The sequence below is a fragment of the Helobdella robusta genome, assembly GCF_000326865.2.
Source record: "Helobdella robusta unplaced genomic scaffold HELROscaffold_41, whole genome shotgun sequence".
NCBI classification, from domain to species: Eukaryota; Metazoa; Annelida; class Clitellata; order Rhynchobdellida; family Glossiphoniidae; genus Helobdella; species Helobdella robusta.
In genome coordinates, this window is record NW_008704941.1 from 1,460,572 (window position 1) to 1,487,694 (window position 27,123).

Consider the following 27,123-nt stretch of genomic DNA (forward strand, 5'->3'; position numbering starts at 1 on the left):
CATCAACAAACAAAAAGATTGCAAAAATATCACCGAGAACAGACATGCCAACAACTGCAACCTCGATTAAAACAAAAACACCAACAACAACAACAGCAGCAGCTCCTACAACTACAACAACAACAGCTCCTACAACGACAACTTCGACTACATCGACGACCGCAACAGCTGTCGCATCAACTACATCAGCAGCAAATAGTTGATGAAAGCTGCATTTATAGTCGCAAACAAAAGCCATTAACGCGATGCAAATGCCCATTAGTATTTTGGTACCACCACCACCACCAACGGCACTGTTATTACCTTCATCAACATCCTCATCATCGCCATATTCAACGTCATCATCGTAATTGCCCTCTATATCATTGTAATCGTTACCGCCAAAATTTTAAGTTGAATATTTTAAATTGTCCACATCATCGTTGTCATGACGACGAAGATCATCACCTTCATCATCACCATCATGATGGTCATCGTTTTCATCATCGTCTTCATCATCGTTTTCATCATCGTCTTCATCATCGTCTTCATCGTCATCATCAGCTAGTTCATCTACGGAGCATAAACAACCCTGCCTTACTTCATGTGAACGCTAGTCATCATTATATTCAATTACTCCTAAACAACAACAATAACAACGACAAAAACAACAACAACAACAATAATAATAATAACGACACCATTTTTTACAACAAAAATAATCACAGTGTTTGTAATAGTAGTAGTAGCAGAGGCGGAAGCGGTAGTAGTAGTAGTAGTAGTAGTAGTAGTAGTAGTAGTAGTAGTAGTTGTTGTTGTTGTAGAAGTAGTAGTAGTAAAAATTACAATAAATTGGAGACAATTGTTATTGTTAATAATAATTACACCCAAGAAAATAATACAATCATCCAATCTTCAATTAGAAGAATTCGCCTGAATAAATTATTTCTCATATTGACCATCTCATTCCCACCTACAAACTATTCAACAACAACAACGGCAACAACGAGAACGAAATTTGTTTCAAAAATAACTTTAATAACAGTTCATTCATTAGAAATCACAAAAATGACAATGGGGCTAACGACAACATTCAAAATGTTAATTTCGAATATGATTCTTTGCGTGTATAAAGTTGTGACGAGGTTGTTTTTGTTGGCGGTGTACGTCAGTAAGATGCTTCAACATACAGATTTTGCTCTTGATAGATATCATAGATATCATCTGATAGATCAATACTTTATTTCAATCGGATATCATGATAATGCAGAGCAGCAGCCGGAAATTCAGCAACAATTAACGATGACAATATCAAATCTTTACCAGATCTCTATCGAGAAGTTGAAAAAAAAAATTTTTCATAGTAAATTACAGAAAATGCAACCTCCACCGAATTTTCCATCATCAAAGTTTCCTTATTATGATCTACAAAATTGCTTGCTGCAGATTTTGTGCTGTTTACAAAGAAATAAACAAATGAATATAAACTCCACAAATATTTCGTTCAGATTTCGCCATTCTCATCATCATCTTCATCACCATCATCACTTTTATCATCATCATGTACATCACTATCAACGTTTCCATCATCATCTTCATCACTCCCATCCTCAAGTACATCAGCAGTTGTTCCGGATAAAATATTTCCTGAACTACTTACGAGCAGGAAGTGAAAATATCGTGAATGAGAAAATTGACCGGTCATCACCGTTAAACAGAATCTTTCCTTCGTTTCCACCTCCACAACTTCAAACGCATCCTCAACAAATTCAACAAAAGCAAAAATCTTTTTTTCAGAACAACGATCAACAACAAAATCAGAAACAAGATCAACAAAATCAACACAATCTTTTCTTCAAACGTTCCTATAAACCGCAGCAGCAGCAGCAGCAACAACAACACATCTCTTCAAAATACAACTCAGTAACTTGCCAACCAACCTCTTTCCAATCATCTTCAACCTTCATCCGATCCATCCACTTCTTTATGGTCTTCCTCCTCATGAACAACATCTTTCTCAACAACAGCCTGGCACAGGCAGACGTCCTCGCCCAACAGATCAGTCAGCGAGTCGTCGCCACAAAATACGGAAAAATGAGAGGTCTGCTGATCACCTCCCAGCACGGAATGAAGATGGAGCCTGTGGAAGCTTACCTGGGACTAGAGTATGCCAGTCTGTTGGATGGCCAGTTGAGGTTCATGCCACCCAACCCACCGACTGTGTACTGGTCCGACATCAAGATGGCCGTCAGGTACAAACCTGTCTGCCCTCAGCCCATTTTGGATCCTGGAAGGATGAAGATGGAGGGGAGGGGATGGAATGAATGGTTTCTGGAGAGATATAAAAAGTGGGTGGCAGTTTTTTGTGTGATCGTTTGTAGTAGCAGATTTCTGGAATTATTTTTTGAGAAAATTTTTTCAATATTTAAGATTCACTTTGTAAAATTTTTAATTTTTTCTTAGAGAAATTTATTTAACAGTTTTATGTCTATGAAAGGTATGACCAGCCGTCTGGTTTCATTTTAAATATATTGCTTTCATCAAATTTTTATTTTATTTACCGGTCTATATTGAAGTTGCAATTTTTAATTTTTACTGGAAACTGCCACTTGGTTAGAGTGAATATTTATTTGTTGTGGTGGCTGTTCATATAGATTTGGTAATTGATTGGTGGTTCTGGTAGCTGATAGAATGGTTGTTGCATTAGTATACGCTAACGATGGTTGTTGTAGATGCTGCATTTTTTATGGCAGAGATGATGGCGATTTTAGTAGTATCCGATTAAGTGGTTGTGGCTAGTGCCGTGGCTGCGCTGATGATGTTTCTACATTTGTTTTTGTGTTGAGAGTAGTCGTCGCAGTATAGTTGTAGCATAGTGTGTAGTTGTTGTCGCGTTGAAAGATAGTGTGGGAGGCTTATATCTGAAATAAAAATGACATGCTTTGAATGATGAATTTGGCTGCTCTGACATTTGTGATAAAAATATTTATGAGCTACTTTGAATGTGATTTTACACACTAGTGCTAACAAAACAAAATTAAAGTAATTTTTATGCTCATTTGAACAAAAAAAAATCAAAATTGAAATTATTTAACTTTAAACTTTGTAACGCAAGAAAATATATAAGAACTTTAGAATGCATAAAAAACATAGAAACATAAACCACCCGAAAAACATTAACTTAGAAATATACAAACACACAAAAACAGACAAAATAACAAACAACTGTAAACTAACACCTACAGACATAAACAAAAACCAAACCAACCAAACAAACGAACAATCAAACAATCAAACAAACAAACAATGTTTATGCAAACAAAAAAAACAAACAATTTCAGACTTGTAGACTCCTTGAAAGCTCAGCAAGAAGAATGTCTCTACCTGAACGTATATACCCCAGCCTCCTCATCCATTATCACAACCACTAACAACAGTACTTCATCTACCACATCCACAAGCAGTGGCAGCAGCAGTAATGGTAGTAGCAGTGATAGAAGTGGCGGATCAGGCAACAACTTCCAAGGTTGGTCAAGTTGTTCGTGTCATTTGTTTGATATCATCCCATTTAGGTACAGCTTTTATTGTTCATTTGTTTGAATTACGCATGCCAGATAATATAAAAATGTTGCTAATACATATTTCAGTTATTTTGTTTAACAAGTTTTAAGATTTTTTAAATGAATTTAGTTTTCTTGAAATTATTTTTACTTTTTTCATCATGTCATTTTTACCGTAAACTGTGCCACATTAACTACAGAAGTTAAATAGCATTGAAAACGTCCAAAAAAGTCATTACATTGATAAATGTGATCTAAAAAATTAAAAGACTATTTAAAATTTTTTTGCTGACAACAAAACTTTCAAAACATGGAGCGTCATTTATTGTCCAATTATGAATAATTTATGGATTGAAAATAACACCAGCGGATGCAAAATTGCAGCAAAAACAAAAATTGACATTCATCAACGTTAATAAATAGGAGAGAACTGCACGATGGCCCCGTAGTTTTGTCACAAAACTCCGTAGAGTGCAGTTTATCAATTCTAACTTGTTGAACATCTGACAAATTATTACTCATATTTTATTTATAATGCATGGAACACACACACACACACATTTACACACATACACAATCATACACACTAACACATGGACACACACACACACATACACAGACATGAACAAAAGCACACGCATACATAGACTTACAAAGAATCACACGCACGTACACACACACACACACACACATACACACATACAAACACGTACAAACGCAAACGTGTATACGCTCGAGCAAACCATATAAACTATACATCAATAATAAACAAGCCTGCATCGAGAAATATTTCAGAAGAAATTTAATGTTACTCCTCCTACCTCTCCTTCCCTACTAACAAAATATTTAACAACTTCTTGATTATCAGCTTATACCTGTTGCACAACTATATTTGCGTGACTGACTTTGTATGTGTATGGTGTGTGTATGTGTTTATATGTGTTTATATGTGTTATGTGTTTATATGTTTATATTTGTATTGTATGTCTATTTATTTACACACACACACCACACACACACACACCACACACACACACACACACACACACACCTACAGACAAACACACACATAAACAAATACATGTTCATATACACACATACACTGTTTATTAATACTATTATTGTTTCATTTAATGCGGTCGGATTTTTTTTCCTATAATAGTTTTCATAATTAGCTGTCATTATTATCAGTTTAATCACCAGTGTCACCATCATTAAGACAATAATTATCATAAACACAACTTTTCATCATTTCCGTTACTCCAATTACCATCGTCGTCGTCATCATCATCATCGTCATCATCATCGTCATCATCATTTTCATCATCATAATTGCCTGCATCGTTATCGTTGGCTTTAGGTCATCAACATCCTTATCATCATCATCATCATCATCATTCCTATCCATCCATCCCTCTTCCTCCTCCTCCTCATCGTCATCATCATCATCCATATTACGACCACTCGACTGAAAACAAGCTCCTATTTTAATTCTACATAAGCCTTTCATTTCTGGAGAAACCTGATTGGTGGATGGATGGATGGATGGATGGATGGATAGACGGACGGACGGACGGACGGACGGACGGACGGACGGACGAACTGACGGATGGATAGATGGATGGATGGAGAAATAAATAAATGGATAAATAGAGAGATAGACAGATGAACAAAAGAAAATTGATCAACTGACGGACGGATGAGTAAATAGATATTGGGATGAATGAATGAAAAAAACGAATCCACGGTTGAATAGTTTGATTGATTGATGGACAAAAAATGAATGATGAATGAGTGAAAAGATAAACAGCCAGATAAATTGAGAGACGGTTTGAGACTGATAAAAATGAACAAATATAAGAAGCAGCATTATACATTACAAAAAAATATTTAAAATGTTTATATTGACTAAAATTTAAAAAGTTAATTTTGATAATTTCACAAAAACTTTAACTCAAAAAAATGTTCACCAAAAATTTAGTCAGGCGTCTAGTTAACATGCAAGGCACACACACACACACACACACCGCACACACACACCACACACACACACACCGCACACACACACAGATGAAGTTAAGTGAATCCCTCATGAAAATAACTAAATGTTATTGAATGCACACAAACAAATTAAAATTACTTTCAAATGAAAAGAAATATACTTCAAAGACTCAAGGGAAAGTATATAAGTTCCTATATACGCATTATTATTGTTATTATAATAATTATTTTTTTTATTATTATTATTTTTATTATAATTATTATCATTATTGGTGTGTTTGTTAGCGCCCTTTAAAAAGATCTCAGAGGCGCTAACGATTATTGCAGTACATCGCGTAGCACTTCATTAAAGCCATGCAGTGAATGGAGAGAAGAAGACATTAGCATGGGTAAGCTTGAACTAAGAGATGTTGTTTCAGCCTTTTACGAAATTGACTAGCAGACAACGCGGGATGACAAAGGTCCCCAGGCAAACCATTCCAGACAGCAGGACCTATTATGGAGACATTCTATCGACCAAAAGACATGTTTGTATCAGGTGCAAACAGTAAACCTGAATTGTCGGAGCGTAATCTTCTGACATTGTTCAAAGAATGACTTTGTCAGTTAAATATTTAGGGGGAATTCTCATAATAGATTTAAAAACCGCTAAACATATCTTGAAAATATCTCTATGATAAACCGGAAGCAAATGAAGAGCAAAAAGAATTGGTTTAACTTGGTCGTATTTAAGGACACCCGAAACCAACCTTGCAGCCCAATTTTGAACAGTCTAGCCATATTTACACCGGACAAGTCGTAATATAGACTACTGCAATAGTCTATTTATAGTATGCTTGTTTAAATATCCTTTGATGACCCTAAGCCTACGCAATTGTCCAGAGCATTCTTTCGAAACTGGCTTTGCATGTGCAAAATTTAATGTCAGAATCGCAAGTCTGATAGACTCAATGTTCATTTTTTCCAATTAATGCCTAGTAACAACCAGTAAAAATTGAGTTTTAGATGGATTCAATTTGAACCTATTTGCAATCATCCACTTACTAACCTCCGAGAAAGATGATCTGAGTCTACAGACAAGATTATTACAACGACAAAAGGGAGCAGTAGCGATGATCAGAATAATATATATACGGACATATACATGAACATACATAAAAACACGTGCAAACACAAATGTACACACACGCACAAACGCACAAATACGTACACGCACATACACAGACAAATATTGAATGTATTCTCGTGCTGACGTCACTGCTTGCGGTACAGTTGAATGTACAAACTTATCTCCGAGGCATCTAAACCGGGCTGCTTGTATATGTGCCTGTCTGTATGTCTGTCTGTATGTCTGTCTGTGTCTATATGTTTGTTTGCTTGTTTGTTTGTTTGTGTGTTTGTATGTGTGTGTATGTCTGTCTGTGTCTATATGTTTGTTTGCCTGTTTGTTTGTTTGTGTGTTTGTATGTGTGTGTGTATTTGCATGGGTGTTTGAACGCCCTGATGTTTGATTAATATGATTGTGTTAGAAACTGTTTGTTTACTTAAGTTTATAATTTTATAATTATATAATTTTTTATCGGTTAGTGTGTTTTTCTTGCTTCTATAATAATTTTAAATCAATTTTTTATTTGCTTGTGAACTCTAGATGAACATATAGGATGAAACAGTTTTAATAAGATATCTGTTTGTGTGGTGTTGTTTGAGCGTGAACAGATGAGCACATGTTATGAATGGTAGAGTGATGAGTTGGTTGGATGGCTGGTTGGTTGGTTGATTGATTGGTCGGTTGATTGGTAAGTTGGCTGGTTAATTGATTGAATGATTAGTTGGATAGATGGTTGAATGACTTGTTAGATGAATGGAGGATTTATTAGATGTTGGATGATTAGTTAGTTGGAAGGGTTGTATAACTAAATGTATAATTTGATGATTTAATTGCTAAATTATTATACGGTTTGATAGTTGAATAAATAATTGATAGTTTTTCAACTCTTGCAACAAACAACAAGTTCATTTGATAGGTCACTCAAAAATGGATGTTGAAATAATCAAACGATGGCGAAGAAAGGTGGAGCAGAATAGTAAAAAGAGGTGAGCTAAACATGCATTAAACCTGCAGAACCAGCAACATCAAACAGTGCAAATAAGAAAGGATGTGTTTCGGAGGACACGTCTACTGAATAATATGTAAACAATAATTTATTTAGTGGCAAAATATTTTCATTTTATTTGCACAATCAATCAATCTTATAAACATATAAAAAGCATAAACATTAACAAGCGAGAAGGGACAAAATGATAGTTTTTATGTTTTTAACCATCAATCAATTGAGTGCCCATCCACCATTCGCTACAACAATCACGGAATGACTCACAAGAACAAGCAGAAACAATTAGAACAAACATGAGTTGCGTTTAAATAAAATGAGGCACACAAACTTAACACGCACGCATTGAACCACAAACGCGAACAAACATGCAACACGAAACGGATATATATATGATATATTCCTTCGCACACGCATGCATTCATACTTCAGCATGGAGTAAATGCATTTCCCATATCAACATTGTACGTACGTACGTCAGTATAGATTTGTTTCACATTTTATTTCTTCAGAATTACACGTTAAGCTTGCGTCTTAGTTTTATACGCTTCTGATTGTAAGTTTGTCCACACTCATTAGTACGTCTACGTGCGCTTGTCCGCAAATCGTTCACACACTCACGTAATAGAGATAAGAAATTGTAAATGTGAAAATTTTCAAATGATGTCAATTTAGTGCCAGATCAAAGGGGCCGGGGTGGCCATGCTGCCCATCGTTGTTATGAGCAGTGTTGTTATTATAAATCAGTAAAATTCTTTTTTAGACAGGAAAACCCCGTCTTTTTGCATAAATTTGTCTAAATATTTGCGTGATAAGCAAAAAATATTTTAAAAAGATTTTTATAACTATAACTTCCCTGAGGTTATCTAAATTTCCCACCGTTTCAGCTATTTAAATCTCTCAACTAGACTTTTTAAATATTATATGAATGAAAGTGATCAGGTTGTTTTTATTCGTATATGCGGAGAAAATATTTATTATTTTCAAATAAAAATAAAATTGATAACGTCTGCATTATATTTGTTAGTATTTGTACCATTTTTATTAAACAGCTGGTATAACTCGAAAAAAAATCTTAACGAAGCGTTATCAATTAACGAAGTTTCAATATTAAGTTTCAACGTGAATCCCGTTGTTTTACAGTACGTTGATATGGATGCAGTTATGGGAGGTATGGAAGGAACAGCAATATGGAAGGAGCAGCAATGGCACACGCACCACACACACACAGACACACACACAGACACACACAGACACACACAAACACAATTTGTCAGTAGTTGAGCGAGCAAAGGATCATTGAATGCTTCACAAGTAAGAAAGAAAGCTTGCTCTCTTTAAAAATTTTAAACTACTTCGTCTACATTTTTTATGTTTGAGCTCTCCAAGTCATTCACTGTGACACTTGAAACTTTCAGAAAATTTCTTCCAGAAAATAAAAAGTTCTCAAATTTGAAAGAAGGGACCTTCAAAAAATGCATTAGAGATAAGTTTGAAAACTCACATCGTTAATTGAAAATTTTAATATGTTTTATAAATTTTAAAATTTTATAAAAATTTATTAAACTACAAAAGACACTTCTAATCCATTTGCAATGAAATTAATTCCATGAAATTATTTATTAATAAATTTAGCAATTTTTTTTAGAAATTTCAATAATTACAAATATAAATTAGAATTTGTTTCTCATTTGAAATTAAAAAATTATTTTAGAAAAAAAACGGATTTTTTTCATTTTTTAAAAACAAAAATAATCAGTGAATAAAATATTTGGCTTTCACGCGCCAAAACTATTAGAAAAAAAAATTTAAAGTTTCGAATTGGGAGAAAGTAGAAGAAAAATTCAATTTAAAATTATTAAAACAAATTCTCTTCTCTCGATAACCTCCACATAATGACGGCTGCATTTATTTCCACAACTCATGCAACACAGCTTCTTGGGACGCCGGTGAGTTTCGATGGGAATTGCTACTAGAAAATAATGTTTGTTTGTATGTTTGCTTGAATGATTGTATGTATAATTGCTTGATTGCTTGTCTGTAGGTTTGCATGTTGCATGTTTGTATGTCTGCATGTTTATAAATTTATGTTTGTATGTTGTATGTTTGTATGTTTATATGTTTGTATGTTTATGTATTTGTATGGTTATATGTTTGCATTTTGTGCGTTCACAATGTGTTCTCATATTTTTAACATTTCAATTCCTTTCGTAGGTGAACATTTCAGCGTTGATACAGGTATCATTTCAGTTAGAAACCATTCAATCTTTCACTTTTCAACAAGCATTTCTACTCTTATGCGGAACTTCCTTTGAGGTATGTGTATTTGTGTTTGACCATGAAAACTAGGCTAATTATATTGAATAAGAAGTTTTGAATTACCAACAATATGAAGATGGCAAAGAAGAGAAGAGAATGTAGACATGACGAGTAAGAGAGAGAGAGAGAGAGAGAGAGAGAGAGAGAGAGAGAGAGAGAGAGAGAGGGAGGAGTTCTCCCAAACAGGTTTTATAAAAGAGCACATTATATCGGGGGCACATTACATTGCTGGTTCACATTTTATATATAGGCGTTTTATGGGCTGTGAAATTAAGATTGCTTACTGATTATAGTTGCGTTCTGTTGGCGATGGTAATGATAAGATTCGCGATGGAGATGCTGATGCGGATAAATATTGAGGTGAAGATAACGGTGACAATGATGATGACGACGATGCTGATGATGGTGGGTTAATAACTGGTTATAGTTGTTGTCAAATTTGTTTAATATAATAATTTTTACAATAATGAAACCAAAAAATTAACGTGCCGGTCGGTTTAAAGATGGCATTTTTTTAAATATTCAAATCACCAGAAATTTCAAATATTTTTTATGTTAGATTTTAAATTAGAATAGTTCCGAGTGCATAAAATCTAAATTTACCCACAATGCTATCAAAGAGTGTTTAAACAACGACATCGTTTTGATGATATCTTAAAAAATATATCAGAAGCAGCAGTGGAAGTTGAACGGGTGGCCACTCAACAAATATTATAATCACTCTCATGTGGCCAGTGGTCGCATCTCGAAATATTTTCATCTCGAAATATTTTCATCTCGAAATAGTTCCATCTAAAAATATTTCTTTCAATCTGGGCCCGTGTACAGTTGTTTGACGCTATTCATTTTTGGAAATTGGCTTGAATGATAAAGAAGATGACATTACGAATAAACATATCTGTTTGATCCGGCAGAAAACTAGATGGAAAAAATTATAAAAATTAATTAGTTTAAAATTTCAAATGTGAATGTTTGTTGCCGCATAATGTCATAGTGTAAATCTCCAATGCAATTTTACAGTGTTGGATATAATGTTGCATCAAAGGTATTAAAATTAATTTTAAAAAAGCAGTAGTAAACTAGCAGCATTTTAGTTTGAAATTAAAATCAATATCCTAGTTTACTTATAATTATTGTGCGTCTGTAACTTCCCGCGTTCTGTCATAAATGGATTTCTCTCAAGTGATGGAATGGAACTGAACAATTTTTTTGACATTAGTGCCACTTGAAAAAGTTCCAAGTTCTGTTATTATCTGAGTTGGATTTACGTCTTACATGTTTCCACGTATTTACGTATTTCAAACACAGTCACTGAAATTAGAATTTATTTGAATTGTTGTGGATTCACTCTTCATAAACTTTTCAAATTCATGATAATTTGTCTGCACAAGGCAAATGTCAAAAATAGCGACTGAATTTTAAAGAATATTTATAACATAAATTAGGTTATATGAATAGAAATTTTTTATTTTATCAGTATTAATTCAATTTGAAACATTGAGTAAGCATAAATAAAAATGAAAATGATGAGAAAATAATATTACATGATATTTGAAACCAGAGAGTGCAGAAATTATTTGCCATTGTGCATTATCCCACTAGAACGCATCATCTTAATTTAACCCAAAATGCATTGGTTAACCTGTTTTATAGTGTGCACTATTACGTGAAAGTAACTCCAAAAAAAACAAAAAAATACGGAGAAAAGTGCAATTTTTGGTTGAGTTGTAAATGTTAATTTTTTGATGTAATTATTTTGCTTAGAAATCAATGTACCCCTACATACTTTTCCTAGATTGAAAAATAGCAGCTTGGCTGTTTTGTTTCATTTTGTTTACATGGCAGTGTCTGCATTTTAGTTGCTGGATGTCGTTGTTAGTGTTATCGTTGTTGGGTTTGTTTCGTTGTCTAGTCGTTTTGATTGTGAAAGGGGTAATAATTGATGTTGTGATGGTTTGGTGGGATTGAATAGATGGATGGATATGAATGAAGGAACATAGAATGATTTGTTAGTTCGCACGATGTATGACCTTTTTAAGCAGGCCTCCATCTATCTTAATTATAACCAACATTATTCTTAGCAGTTCCGTTCTCATTGTCATTTTTGTTGCTGTTGTTGTCTAGTTGTGGTCGTTTTGTTGTTGTCTTTTTGTTTCAGTTGTTGCTGTCCTCTTTGTCCATTTTTTGTTTGTTCGTTATTTATGGAATGTCGTTATTCATAAGTTTTGTTTTCGTTGTTGTTGTTGTTGTTGGTGTTGTTGTTAATTGACGGTCACATTTCATGTCTCAACATGTTGTTGTTTATGTCAAAAGAAATTTTTACTCTTCTTGTTTATTGATGTTGTTGACTTTTTTTGTTGTTTTTGTAACTTTTGTTCGTTATTTTCAGGTGTTAGCAATGTTAGGTTTCGTTTCAGATGTTTCACAACATTCTTTAATTTTTAAACTCAGACAGTTGTCAAAGTTGTTGAAAGGAAGCTGCTGCTACTTTAACTTGTATAAAGTTGAGTTCTGAGTTGGATTGGAATTTTTCATTTCAAACTATTGCTTGTTCACTTTGCATTCTGTTTTTGTTGCTCTCATGATGTCTGTATTAAGTGGATTAAATTAATTGCTAAAGTAAAATTAAAAAAACATTGGATTTTGAAATTAAATAAAAAACTTTCTGATAGAAAAACTTTTAAAGATTTTAGAAACTTTCAAAGATTTTAGAAACTTGGAAAAAAAATTTATATTAATTGTAAAAAAAAAAAGAGAGAGAAAGACAAGCAAAAAATGAAAAAGAATATAAATAGTAAAATAAGTAAAAAAAAAAGGATTGCGTGAGAATGTATTAGTGAGTAGAGGAGTAAAAGATACTGAGATGTATAAAAAAAGAGTGAAAAAGAGAGAGAGAGAGAGAGAGAGAGAGAAAATACAACTCTGGGAGAGGAAAGGTAATAAAAATCTAGCGGTGGAGGGAGCAAGTTTTGATTGGAAGGGCTTGAGGCAATTAAATTTATAACTGAATGTACTTGTTAATTGCTGAGTGACTCTTTCGTTCTATGCTACTCCTGGTGCTGATGATGATAATGATGGCGTTGATGATGATGGCGTTGATGATGATGATGACAACAACGATGATGATGATGATGATGATGATGATGATGATGATGATGATGGCGTTGATGATGATGATTGTAATGATGATGATGAAGGCGACGATGATGGCGAAGATAATGATGATGATGACGACGACGACGATGATGAGGAATATATAAAAAGGAGAATGATAATGAGATTAATAATGACAATGATGTCAATGTATTGAAAATATATAATATTGATCATGTTGACGAAGTGAAATTTCTGTTTTGATGATGTTCAGTGGTGATGTTTAATGGTGATGTTTAATGGTGATGTTTAATGGTGATGTTTAATGGTGACGATAAAATGAAGATAGAAGACAAATATTATGCATATGAACCGACAAAAGCTATAAACCCTGAAAAACATATCGTTATAATATGGCACTCGCAAATAATATTACAAATAGAAAGATTAATGCCAGCAGACCAGATATTAAACTGTTTTGAATGAGATTGAAAATGTATGCCTCTTGCTAGAAGCATCGTACCGATTAGCTCATATGTTATTTCAAAAGAAGAAGAAAAGAGAGATGCAAGTATGAAGATCTAGAAATAATGATATTATTATGATGACGACGACTGAGATAATATTATTGCATTGATGATGATGGTGATGATGATGATGATGATGACGACGATGATGTTGATGATAATGATGATGATAATGATGTTGATGATGGTGATGATAATGATGTTGATTATGATAATGATGACGACGATGATGTTGATGATAATGGTGATGATAATGATGTTGATGATGATGATGATGATGATGAGGGTGTTGGTGATGTTGTTGATGATGACGATGATGATGATGATGATTATAATGATGATGGCGATGATGATGATGACCAACTGGCCGAACGACCGACCACAGAAACTACAAGCAGCAGCAGCAGAACTTTTGGTCATCGCAATTACCATTGAAATAAATGTTGACCGCTGTCGTGACTGAGTTACTGATTGATGATGATTGTGATGATGATTGTGATAATGGTCATGATTATGATACAGTGTTGTTGTTGATGATGATAATGATGCGGTGATGAAGATGATTTAATAATGGTGGTGATGATAACGGTCATAATTATGATATATATATATATATATATATATATGTATACATAATGTATATATATATGTATACATAATATATATATATATTATATATGTATATATATATATGTATATATATATACATATATATATATATAAATGATATTGATGAGTATGACGATGACTATAACATGACGTTGATGATGATAATGAGAGGGATAGTGATGATGAAAGTGAAAGAGATATTGACAATAATGCGACCATAGTTGGGATAATTGAAGTTTGATGGCTGAATAACGATGCCAGATTACGTTCTCATGACTGTGACGACAAATATATCATACAGTGGTGACTGGAATGAGGTTTCATCATCTTATAAGGACGACTGCTGTGATGATGGCGGTGAATGTATCATATAATTATCACTGTGATGATGTTGTATCATGTTAGGATGACTTTGTGATAGTCGTGATAGTCGTTGATAGTCGTGATAGTATTGATAGTCGTATAATATTGATAGTCGTGAGCTAACAATTGCATGACGATGTTGATGACTGACAATTAGATAATCGTGTGATGATGAATGGTGAGATGATGTCTGGTGATAATGGTGGCCATGTTATCAACATAAACATTTCTTGCTCGAAAATTTGATGGAATAATGTGATGCAGACCACAAAAAGCATGCCACCTCTAAAAAACACATGCAGATTTGAGAAGAATTATTACAGGAAACATTCTCTAGACATTTTAAAAATCATTGCAAACGAAGGGGACGATGACGATGACGTTGACAACGATAACCAACAATTGAGGCAGCATCATTACGTCATTCATCAAGCAGAAAACGCTTTCCATCTTGAAAAATTGTTGTTGGATGTTGGAGGTTGCTGAAACAAATTTGATCTGGGGAAAAACATAGAAAATTTAATGCTAAGATGCGTACATGCAAATCATTTTTTTGTGTATAACCATCTGGGAATACTATCGTTCAAAAATAAACGTTATAATAGCATGAAGAAATTGATTTTTACTAGGAAACCTATATAGGCATAATTTGCTGAATGTGAATGATTTTAAAGATCCAGTTGTTGATCTTGGTGTCGTTCTCGACCCAGGTCTTTCCATGGGGAGTCATGTGAAATGCCTCTGCCAGCGATCTCATCATCAGCTTCATAGGATAAGAACAATCAGACGCTATCTTACAGAAGAGTCAACAAAAACTCTGGTGTGCAGTCTTGTCTGCACGAGACTTGACTACTGTAATTTTGTTTTGTATGGTGTCAACAAATATCAACTGGCATCCTTGCAATCGGTTTTGAGGTCTGCAGCTAGGGTGATTGCTTGGGTCTCTAAATTTGACAACATTTCTGATTACATGAAAAATAAACTTCATTGGCTGTCGGTCGAGGACAGAATACGGTTTAAAATAGCTCTTATGGTAAGAAACTGTCTGGATGGAAGAGCACCGGCTTATTTAAAAGAAATGTTAAATTTGGTATCGGACGTTCCTGGTCGGAATCGACTGAGATCTGCAAAGCACGGAGATATTATTTGTCCTCCGTTCAAAGCATCTCATTTTGGCGCCAGAAAGTTTTAAGTTGCAGCAGCCAGGACCTGGAACTCATTACCGATTGATTTAAAAGTCAATTCTGACATCAATCGTGACGCCTTTAGAAGCGGCTTGAAACATCTCATTTTTTCAACAAAACGAAGCACAAGTAGCGCCTCTGAAGATAGTTCAATAGAGGCGCTCTACAAATCTACAATACAATACAATTCATAGGCATAGGCATTGCACACGAAGACTGGACAAAATGAAATGAAACCTTTTTGATAATAAAAAAAACATTGTGATCAAGTGACCTTTTCAAATTTACTTTAGAGAAATATCATACCAAAAAATATATACATTTTGAAACACAAATACATATTGAAAACGTATATGAAGTAACGTACGTTAAAGAAACATTATGTGTTCACCAAGCCATTTGAAAACACATGAAAAATCACATACGTACACACATGTACAAGAACTTACACACATCCATACATACCTAAACACGCATACACAAATCGACAAACGCACGTACACAAATTCACACATTCACACACACACACACACACACACACACACACACACACACACACACACACACACACACACACGTACATACATACACATATACATACATCTAACCTACACACATCTATTCACACCTATACACACACACACACTCACACACACATAAAGGCATACAAATAAACATACAAAGTAGCCACTGCTTCTGTTTGATGAACGACTTGACGTGACCAGATACAACATTTGCATCTTTAAGCAAGCTTCGATATTTTCTATACGTTTTTAAATGTCTCTCTTATACATACATACATATACACATTAATACTAATATGTATGCGTGTGCGTGCGTGCGTGTGTGTGTGTGTGTGTGTGTGTGTGTGTGTGCGTGTATGATATGAATAGAGGTATTTTGTTTATGTATTTATATACCTTCATATTTATATTTAGTTCTGCCTGTTGTTATTTATTTGTGCGTGTTCGTTTCAGAGGTTAGGTGGAAAGTTTCTACCATGCCGATGACTGAAGGAGTGCCTCCTTATGGATTTGTATTTTCATAGAAATTTATTAATATTTCAAAACCCTACATTCAGGACTCTCATGGTTAGCGTTCATATATATTTCCTCAAACTCACATGCTCTGGCGTTAAATTCGTTGAAAAATAATTATCAAGAAATTTCATCAAAAAATATTTCATCAAAAAATATTTTAGACAATATTTTCCATGCCATATTTTATATTCTTTATTAGTTTTTTATTATAGTTTTTTACATCACTCTGCAATGTTTGTTCATTAGAGCACCAAGCCCAAAATGAGGCCGAGGTAGGTTCGCGCTCAATTGATTTATTCGCGCCAAGTTTGTATGGCAGATACACGGGTTAGTAACTGCTGATTTGTTGGCTGGCAGTTTACTGATTGCTCCACTGAGTGCTAGACTGCTAGTTTTAGAGATGCGATCACTAAGAGTTGGCTGTAAGTAAGTTGACTCTTACACATTACGCATCATTGTCTTATTATTATATCATATTAGTTATTACTAAAATAATTTATATTTTCAAGGGACTGGCTGGCTGGATTGCTGGCTGGTTGGCTGGCTGGTTGGCTGGCTGGTTGGCTGACTGGTTGGCTGGCTGGCAATTAGGAGCGCATTATTATTTGAGAAATTGATTATCTTCTGAGTTTTATTTATTTTCAGGATGTTATGAATAATTAAATATAATTACTTTAGTCAGATGTTCATCCTCCTAATTTATTTGTTTAATATTTTTATTAATATTTCAAAAGTAATTAAAATGTTGAAAGAAGTGAACTGAGCAAAGTCATTACATGCCTTCTGATGAACCCGCCACATCACATATAGAGCGCAGTACGTGAAACATTGATTGATGGCTGGTCTCAAATTTCTTGATTCTGTTAACTCATTTGAGAAGTTTGAGAGATAAATTATGACAATATTTTAAACGAAACACTTGGAGCAAAATTGATTAGCCGATTCGAATAGTTTAAAAATTCCAGAGATTTATCAACTGAAATTTCCTTTTCTTAGGTTAGCATTTCAATATTATACTCATCTGAAATAAATTAATTAACATTATCAAAAAAGGTCGCCGGCAAAAAAAATATTTTGGCTTTTTTGAAATGTTCATGCTTTTACTAAATAAAAAATAATTTTTCAAAAAAAAACAATTTTAACTGAAATATGAATACTGAAAAGTTGTTAAATTATTGAAGATGAGTGAAGTTTTTAAAGTTAATTTTTGCTAATCTCAAATTCAAAAACATTTTTCATTTATAGATTATAGATAAGAAATAATATGAAATATTTTTTCATGCAGATGCTATTAGTCTATACATGTCTATATATTATCACACACACACACACACAAACAAAAACACACACACCCAAAAAGACACACACTTACATACAAATACAAACACATACACACATGTACATAGGCATACTTATATATACATACATACACGAACATATATATCCACACATACATTTACACTCGCAGCCACATAAACACACATATATACGCACAAACACACATACACGCGCACACACACACACGCACGCAAGAGCAGAAAGACAGCAGACACAAATAATTATACTAATGATTGATGACACAGGTTGAACACAAAAATTGGATTATTTATTTTCTTCGTTCAAGTTTTTTCTTTATTTTCTTTTTTTGATGATTTTTTTGTATCATCGTATAATTTTAAATTTGTTTTATTCCTCAATTTGATATGCATCATTTTGCTGTTGCGTCATTTTAGATGTCTCCGTAATTGGAGACTTATTAATCATCATCATCATCATTGTCATCGTCATCATCATTGTCATCATCGTCATCATCATCAATCATCATCATCATCAAAAGTTGTCGGAAATCTCCGAGAAAGAAATTTTTTCAAGCGTCAAAATAAATATAAATTTTGTTTTTAATTTTAATTTCGAGTGTTTCAATTTTGAGATGGTAACAACATTTGCTTGGCATGTATTGTTTGAATGGCGCCCTTCCTCTGAATGCAATCAGTTGTTCGTCGGTGGTTACATGAGAACGCACAGCATACGATTTTTTACAATTGAATGATTTCCAAAATTCGCGGAATGGAGAAACGCCAAGCATAAAGAGATAACGCCAATGACTCCTTTGAACTTTTCAACATCTAAAGTTTTCCAGGCATTCGCATTTTTACTTTTGGATTTTATTTGTAAACGACCTAACTGGTTGGTATGTGAATGTGTACATGCAATCACCAAAGAAGCATCCAACGCATCTACTTCGTCTTCAATAATTTTTCCAGCTCCGATCGACCTTCCTTGTTATGCCTATTGCTTGCGGCTCTCACTCAAGAGGTTGGAAGAGGATTTGCTTCCCATATTATACTACCATCCTTTCTGATATATGATGCAGGAACTTTTTGTTTATTTCCTGGTTGCGGAAGCTGTTTTTTTGCCTGCTCTTCATCCTCACTGTCACTAGACTTTGATGATCCTGTTTCACATTCTTCCAAACTAATACTGGCAATTTTTAATAGAGTTGACAAACATTTAATTACTTGCTAAATTTTAAATTAATTATTAGTTAACATTTGTTTTTAAAAAAATCTGTATGCCAAAATTAGAAAACACTGCTTTCAGTTCGTATTAACGTACATAGATAAGCATTCAACATCATAGGGAAATATACTGCCAAAAGATATTTTACAACATAGTCCAAAAGTCATTATAAAAGAGTGACACACATGAGAACGCTGCGAGATGGAAAGTTGACATTTTAGTTGTTTCTATTTTTTTTCTTTTGATACTTCTTAGTGCAAAAATGATCGATCGAGCTAGGGACAGCTGAGATTGTACGTACATCAGACCGGCTAATAAACTGACCACTTCAAAATATCATATCATACACGTTGTCATAATCATGCGTATATATATAATAAATATAAATACATATGTAAGTGCGTGCGTGTGTGTGTGTATGCGAGTGTGTGTGTATTAATATAAAGCAATACTAATTGCTTGGTATTCATCCACATTATAGGGAATCTAATAATGCTACTTTTTAATGGATGAAGTAACAAAAGCAAGCTTCGCTGAAATAAATGTCTCAATCTTATTACTAGTTTAAGCACACTCGTACGTCACACAGTCACACGCACGCACACACATATAAACACGCATTGATACACATACAAACACATACAAACACATACAAACACATACAAACACATACAAACACATACGCATACATGCAATACATATCCACGCATAATCACGTACACACGCAAGCTTGAATTTAAATTTGGGTTTGAAGGAGCGTGTTCATTTATCACATACACATTTATACACACACATGTACACATCAGCATATGCTCATGCATGTACACACACACACACACACACACACACACACACACACACACGTACGCACACGTTCATACAATGTATATTCAAACACACAACAATTTAAAAATTTAATCACAAACAAGGTGGGAGAAGCAGAAAACAATCACTTGACTGCAAACATTTTTACATTTAAACTTTTAGCTTCTTTAATAAAAACATTTACGCGATGGATTGCTTCTAACTGATTGATTGGAACAATACGTAAACATTGTTTTTTGAAAAACGAAACCTGGAACAATAAGTAAACTATGTTTCTTGAAAAACAAAACCAGACGTCATTTTTGTTGATAAGCAGAGAAGGGATTGCTATGGTGACCATTACAAATGGTTGAGATGACTAATACAAACTGTTAAGATGACCAATTAAATTTTTGAGACGACCAATACAAATTGTTGAAACAACTGTCAAGCTTGGTTACAACGTAAACTAATATTTTTATGATATATACATACTTAACTACAAAGTGAAATCAATCAACCATTAAAAGGCACCCATACTAATTTTCAAGCAGGTGCCATAAATGACGATCATAATTAAACATGTTCTTCTTCGTTCAAATGTTAGTTCCTAGGAACTCGCTTGTACATACATACGCGTGTAAATGTATGTTAAACGTCAAAAAATATTTCTATTGCTCTGAAGTTGAGTAAGTTAAAGTGGCGCTGAGTACATCACGTCGCGGAGCTGCAGAGTACAACGTAGTAAAGTGCTGAAGTGACATGAGTGAAACTGTCGCCCCAATCCTGACCACATCAAATGCAATTCGTTACGTTGTCAATTCTGCATCCACGACTGCGCTTTAAAAAGCACTTAGTGCTGCTAATTTCATCTGTTCAATTGCCACCAAATTTGTTTCTTTTCTAAAATTAAAAATGTTTGCATGTACTTATATTTTTGAGCAAGTACTCTTGTACTCACTGCACCCATGCACTCCTCCAAGTACTCATAAACTGCTCTAAGTGCTCATGCACTCCTTCAAGTACTCATGTACTTACGTATCCATGTGTGGCAAGTACACGTGTACCTACTCAGTATGTACTCCAACTTGTAATTCATGTCACATTTAGCTGTCGTAAGCTATATCATCATACTTTTTTCTACCAGAACTAAGAATGGTTTCGACAAGTTATCAAGTTTAATTAATTATTTTCACCCGACAACAAAGGCCATCATCACTTCTTTCCACCATAGTTATCACCATCTTCAGTGAACCAACTTTACCTCTCGTCCTTCATATTTGCATCATCAGTCGAGTTATGACGGCCTGCTAACAACTCATCTCTCTAAACGAGCATCACCATTGTCATAATCATCTTGTCTTTCACCATCATTATTCTCACCACCACCATCATCATTATTATCACGATCATCATTCTTATCATCACCACCCACCACCATCATCACCATTCTATCATCACCATTATCTTCACTTTATCACTGGTATTGTTTCACCATCATCATCATTATCACCACCATCACCATTTTATCACTGGCATTACTGATAACATGATGTCATCATTACCATCATCATCATTGTCAACAACGTTATTTTTTTTATTGTCGTTTTAATCGGCGTGACGTCGTCTCACCAGCGATGACGTCATCAACAATATTATCATTAGAAACAACGTGGCCACAAATTAATCACATTTCGACAAGATGTAAGAATTCGTCAGGGGCCAATTTGTTAGGTTGGATTGACGTTTTGAAATTTTTTATCACCACCTTCCATTTCCTACTGCCGATTTTCATTTCCATCCCATCATTTCATCATCATCATCATCATTATCGTCATCATCGTCATCATCACCATCATCATCATCATCATCATCATCGTCATCATCACCATCATCATCATCTTCACCATCATCGTCATCATCATCATCATCTTCATCATCATCATCATCTTCATCATCATCATCTTCTTCTTCATCTTCATCATCATTATCACCACCACCATCATCATCAGCATCATCATCATCACCATTCTTTTTCCTCGTCGTAATCATCGTCGTCATCATCATCACCAAAGTTCTTGATTTTATTTTTCTACCATCTTCATGATTATCCTCTTCTCTATTATTATCCGATCACTCATCATCATCATTGTCATCATCACCATCATCAGCAGCAGCAGCACGTCATCGTTACCCAACAAAATTATTCTTCTACCTTTGTTTGTTTGTTCGTTCATTTGTTTTGTTTGTTCATTTGTTTGTTTGTTTAATTGTCTTTTGTTTTTTTCTGTCTGTCTGTTCATTTGTTAACAGCTCATTCACCTTTTGCCTGTTCGGATGTTGGTGCCAGTTCGAGATGTTTATTCCTTCCTCCAGCTTTATATGCGAGGACTAATTTATTTCAAGCGTTCAATATTTACTCATTAATTAATTAATTAATTCATTCATTCATTCATTATTTCATTAATTTATTAATTTATTAATTCAATCATTCATTCATTCATTTATTCATTCATTCGTTCGTTCGTTCATTCGTTCGTTCGTTCAGTTCATTTGAGTTTTTTTTTCTTAGGTATACAATCGACAGTTTAGTAACTTTGTTTTATGGAATATTGCACTTTCACTTCATCGACCCATTCCACCTGAGGACCTGGGACATAGGCGTGAAGAGTGCTACTACTACCAGCCATCCAATAACTTGTCTGATCAATCGAGCGTTCACAAAATAGATTGACCAATTACTCACTCGTCGATCAATCATTCATTCATTCACTCGTTCATACACTCATTCATACACTTATTCATTCATACACTCATTCATTCATTCATTCATTTACTCACTCACTCACTCACTCACTCACTCACTCACTCACTCACTCACTCACTCACTCACTCACTCACTCACTCACTCACTCACTCACTCACTCACTCACTCACTCACTCACTCACTCACTCACTCACTCACTCACTCCTTTGACCATCACCTGGAAAGAAGTGACGTTGGTTAATTTATTAGCGTTGAGATGGTGGGGGGCATAAAGGCAGGCAGAACCATGCTGCAAAGTATTTTTCCAGCATTGCTAGCAGCCAATAAACAAAGTGACCAGCACATCCTACTATATTTTTCCACGCAACTTTTTCTATTCTTTTTTTCAACCTGACTTTTTTTAAATTTTTCTTTTATTCTTAAAATACTTTTTTAATTTCGAAAAAATAATTAGATGTGCCCTCGCGTTTATTTAAAAATTTTGTGAAATACGATTCTTCTCATTAATTTTTTCGAAATTTGTAAACGTATGTATGTGCATAAGTGTCTGTCAGTCTGTGTGTTTGTCTGCCTGTCTATCTGTCTGTTTGTCTGTCTGTCTGTTGTCTGTCTGTCTCTCCAGATAATGTACTGGTGCTTCCGTGTTATTTTACGTTGCTGCTCTAGAGCCATAATTTGTTTCTACCATCATTAAGTTGGATTTGTTTGCTTCTTAATGCGTCAATTGAATTCTGTCATAATTTTTTTAAAAGCTTGCACCAATCAATGCTTGCAACCATTATTTTAATTCTTTCACCACCTAATGTTACAACGGCAGTATCAACATTTATAACATGAAATAACAAATAACATCACAATACAAATAATATATATATATATATATATATATATATATATATATATATATAATAGGCAAAAATTTACAATATGCCTGGTCTTGCTATTGCTATGACTGGGTTCGAATACAAAGAGATCCCCGCCTATCATATGCAATGTGTATGATGTGGTTTGCACGCGTATTCATATACGCTGTGTGTGTTTGTCGTTGAAACCTCTGAAGCAAACGCAAAAGAGAGAGAGAAACCTTTAACTTTTAATAATGGTAACTTTTCGTTGTGATGTTGTAAACACTCACAGAAGAAAAAATTCAAATACTTCCAAAATCTAATTTTCTGCGAAAATTAAATGAAACTTTGAAAAAATTTTTTGCAAAATGTTTGAAAAAAATGACCAGAAAATTTATTTTCAAAGAATTTTGAAAATTATATTATTTTCAAGACCACCCACAGAGCATAATGCAAACGACAGCATAAAAAACAACAACTACAACAAAAACATAAGACATTATTTCTAATACATCTATTACGTCAACAACAACAGCAACAACACCATCATAAACAACAAAATACGTCGCCTCTAATACATCAACAACAACCGCAACAAAATTATCAACAACAACATCTTTGTAAAGGTCATAAAAAAAAGTTTAACAACATTAACAACATCAACAACAACAAAAGCACCAACAAAAATACCAACGACATATACGCAACATCATCGTATAAGTCATTAAAATAACGTTGGCAACAACCCGAACATCGTCAACAGCAACAACAATATCATCAACAAAACAACAAAAACCCCAACATACATAATCAAAAGAAACACTAACATAAACATATGCATCAGAAACACATCATCATATAAGCCAACATATATATATATATATATATATATATATATATATAACAACAACAACGGCAAAGTGATCAACAACAAAAGCAACAAAAACATCAACAACCACCAAATTTTTCAACAAAAGAAAATAAAGTTTACAAGAATTAATGAGACATGATCAGCAATATCAACAACCACATTAACATCAACAAAAACAGCAACAAACTGCTCAACAAAACAAAACAAAATTTTCAACAGAACATCACCAGAAACAAAAAAAAACATAGACAACAACATCAAAACACCAACAAAATTTTTAACAAAATATCAACAACAACGTCAACATTAATATCAACAAAAAACAATAAAACAACAACAAAATCTTCAATAAAACTATAAAAAAACCGCATTAACATCAACATAAAAAACCACCACCAACATCAATAATAAAATTTTCAACCAAAACATCAACATAATCCTCAACAAAACACCAACACAGGCGTCATGAAGAACACAACAACATCAACACATCATCTCGTGAGCTATCAAAATAACACTAATAACAACACCAACATCGTTGTCATCATCAACAACAACAACAACATTTTCAACAAAACAACATCAACATGAACAACAAAATCCTCAACAAAACATCAACAAGAACATCAACAACAACAACAACACATCTTCACGTGAGCTATCAACTATCACAGCCAGGACAAAAAAATCAATGAAAAAAAGAATAATTTCAAACATAATAAAAATAATAAATAAATAATGAAAAAAATAAAAACAAAACCATTCAAAATATAAAATAAAAAATGCAAAACGTTTCGTAAAAAAACTATTGCAAAAAAGTTTTTTTTTCAGAAAAAAAAATCAAACTCTATCAACATTAACGGAAGGCAAATGCAAAAACTATTTATTTTATTATTGTTATTTATTATTACTATTATTATTATTATTAGTAGTAGTAGTAGAAGAAGTAGTAGTAGTAGTAGTAGCAGTGGTATTATTAATTGTAGTTGTAAGAGTTGTTGTTGTTGTATTGGCATTAGCAGTGGTAGAAGTAGTAGCAGAAGTATTAGTAGCAGCAGCAATAGTAGTAGTAGTGGTAGTAGTGGTAATAAGAGTAGTAATAGTGGCTGTTGTTGTTGTTGTTGATGATGATGATGTTTTAGTATTAGTAGTAAAAGTAATAGCAGAAGAAGTAATAAGTTCTTGTTGCAGTAGATAGGTAGTAGTAGTAGTAGTAGTAGAAGTAGTAGTAGTAGTAGCAGTAGGTAGTAGTAGTAGCAGTAGGTAGTAGTAATAGTAATAATAGTGTTGAAGTGGTAGTAGCAAACTGATTAACATTATCATCATCAACATCAACAACAACAACAACATCAAATACTTTTACAACAACAAAAATAATAATAACATCAAAAACATTTGAAACAAAAAGAATAATAATAATTAAGACGTTCGCGCTTGAACGCATCAACGAACTAATGCAAACATGTAACAATAGCAATAACAATAAACAACCACATTATAGATAGATTGATAACAATAACAACAACAGTAATAACAAAAACACCCACAAAAATTATTATAACAACAAAAATAACAATAGAATTAAGAGCCTTAATGTTATTAATGATGGCGATTATAAAATAGAATAATTTTTGACGGAAAAGAGCTGAAAAATAATGCAAAAATATCAGTAACATTAAGTTCATTAAATGAATAATAGTAATAAATTTATTATTATTATTATTATTATTATTATTATTGTTGTTGTTGTTGTTAATTAGAGTTTTACGACTTTGAGATGACCAGCGTTATAATTGTTACTAGGCTTTTAATCATCGTTCTAACCAATTGATAATAATGATAATAATAATAACAATGTTATTATTACTCATATTATTATTATTATTTGTTGTAGTAGTTGTAGTAGTAGTTGTAGTAATAGTAGTAGTAGTAGTTGCTGTTGTTATTGTTGTTGTAATAGTAGTAGTAGTAGTAGTAGTAGTAGTAGTAGTAGTAGTAGTAGTAGTAGAAGTAGTAGTAGTAGTAGTAGTAGTAGTAGTAGTAGTAGTAGTAGTAGTAGTAGTAGTAGTAGTAAGAGTAATAGTAGCAACAATAATAATAATTATTATTTTATAATTATAATTATAACAATAAAAGCAATAAAAATAATAATAACAATAATATTTTACCACAAATATTGTAGAAAAAAATTAAAAAAATTGATAAAATTAAATTTAATGAAACGTTGTTTGCATGTGTTTGTCTTTGTGTGTGTGTGTGTTTGTGTGCGCATCACCAATTGTGTTTGTGTTGTTTGTTCATGTGAGCGTTTGTATGTGTGTGTATATCTGTACGTGAGAGTGTGTTTTTCTGTAGATCTGTGTATTTCTAAGTGTATTTATATCTGAGAATATATGTATGCGTGTATGCGTGTGTGTGTGTGTCTGTATATGTTTGTGTGTTAATGTGTTTGTGTGATCTTTGTGTGTGTGTGTGTGTGTGTGTGCACCTATCTCTGTGCGTGTAACTATTTGTGTGCGCTTCAGTCTGT

At 33.4% G+C, this 27,123-nt stretch overlaps 3 protein-coding genes across 3 annotated transcripts in view; all 3 read left to right on the forward strand.

The window, feature by feature from the left end:
- HELRODRAFT_177220 (hypothetical protein) overlaps positions 1–199 on the forward strand; it is a gene marked incomplete at both ends in the record, with an annotated part of 1,499 nt that extends 1,300 nt beyond the window's left edge. The window contains one exon of the mRNA XM_009025419.1: positions 97–199. Coding sequence (XP_009023667.1) covers positions 97–199 — 103 coding nt within the window. The remainder of the gene's footprint in view (positions 1–96) is intronic.
- Positions 200–2,046: 1,847 nt separating this feature from the next.
- On the forward strand, positions 2,047–3,381 carry HELRODRAFT_127337 (hypothetical protein; the record flags this gene model as incomplete). Its single annotated transcript, XM_009025420.1, has 2 exons — positions 2,047–2,327; positions 3,321–3,381. Coding segments are annotated over 2 exons (342 nt in total), but the record flags the coding sequence as incomplete, so codon positions are not given.
- Positions 3,382–6,861: 3,480 nt separating this feature from the next.
- Positions 6,862–27,123, forward strand: part of HELRODRAFT_84680 (hypothetical protein) — a gene marked incomplete at both ends in the record, with an annotated part of 60,788 nt that continues 40,526 nt past the window's right edge. The window contains 3 exons of the mRNA XM_009025290.1: positions 6,862–7,029; positions 23,432–23,481; positions 26,982–27,093. Of these exons, the coding sequence (XP_009023538.1) occupies positions 6,862–7,029; positions 23,432–23,481; positions 26,982–27,093 (330 nt within the window). The remainder of the gene's footprint in view (positions 7,030–23,431; positions 23,482–26,981; positions 27,094–27,123) is intronic.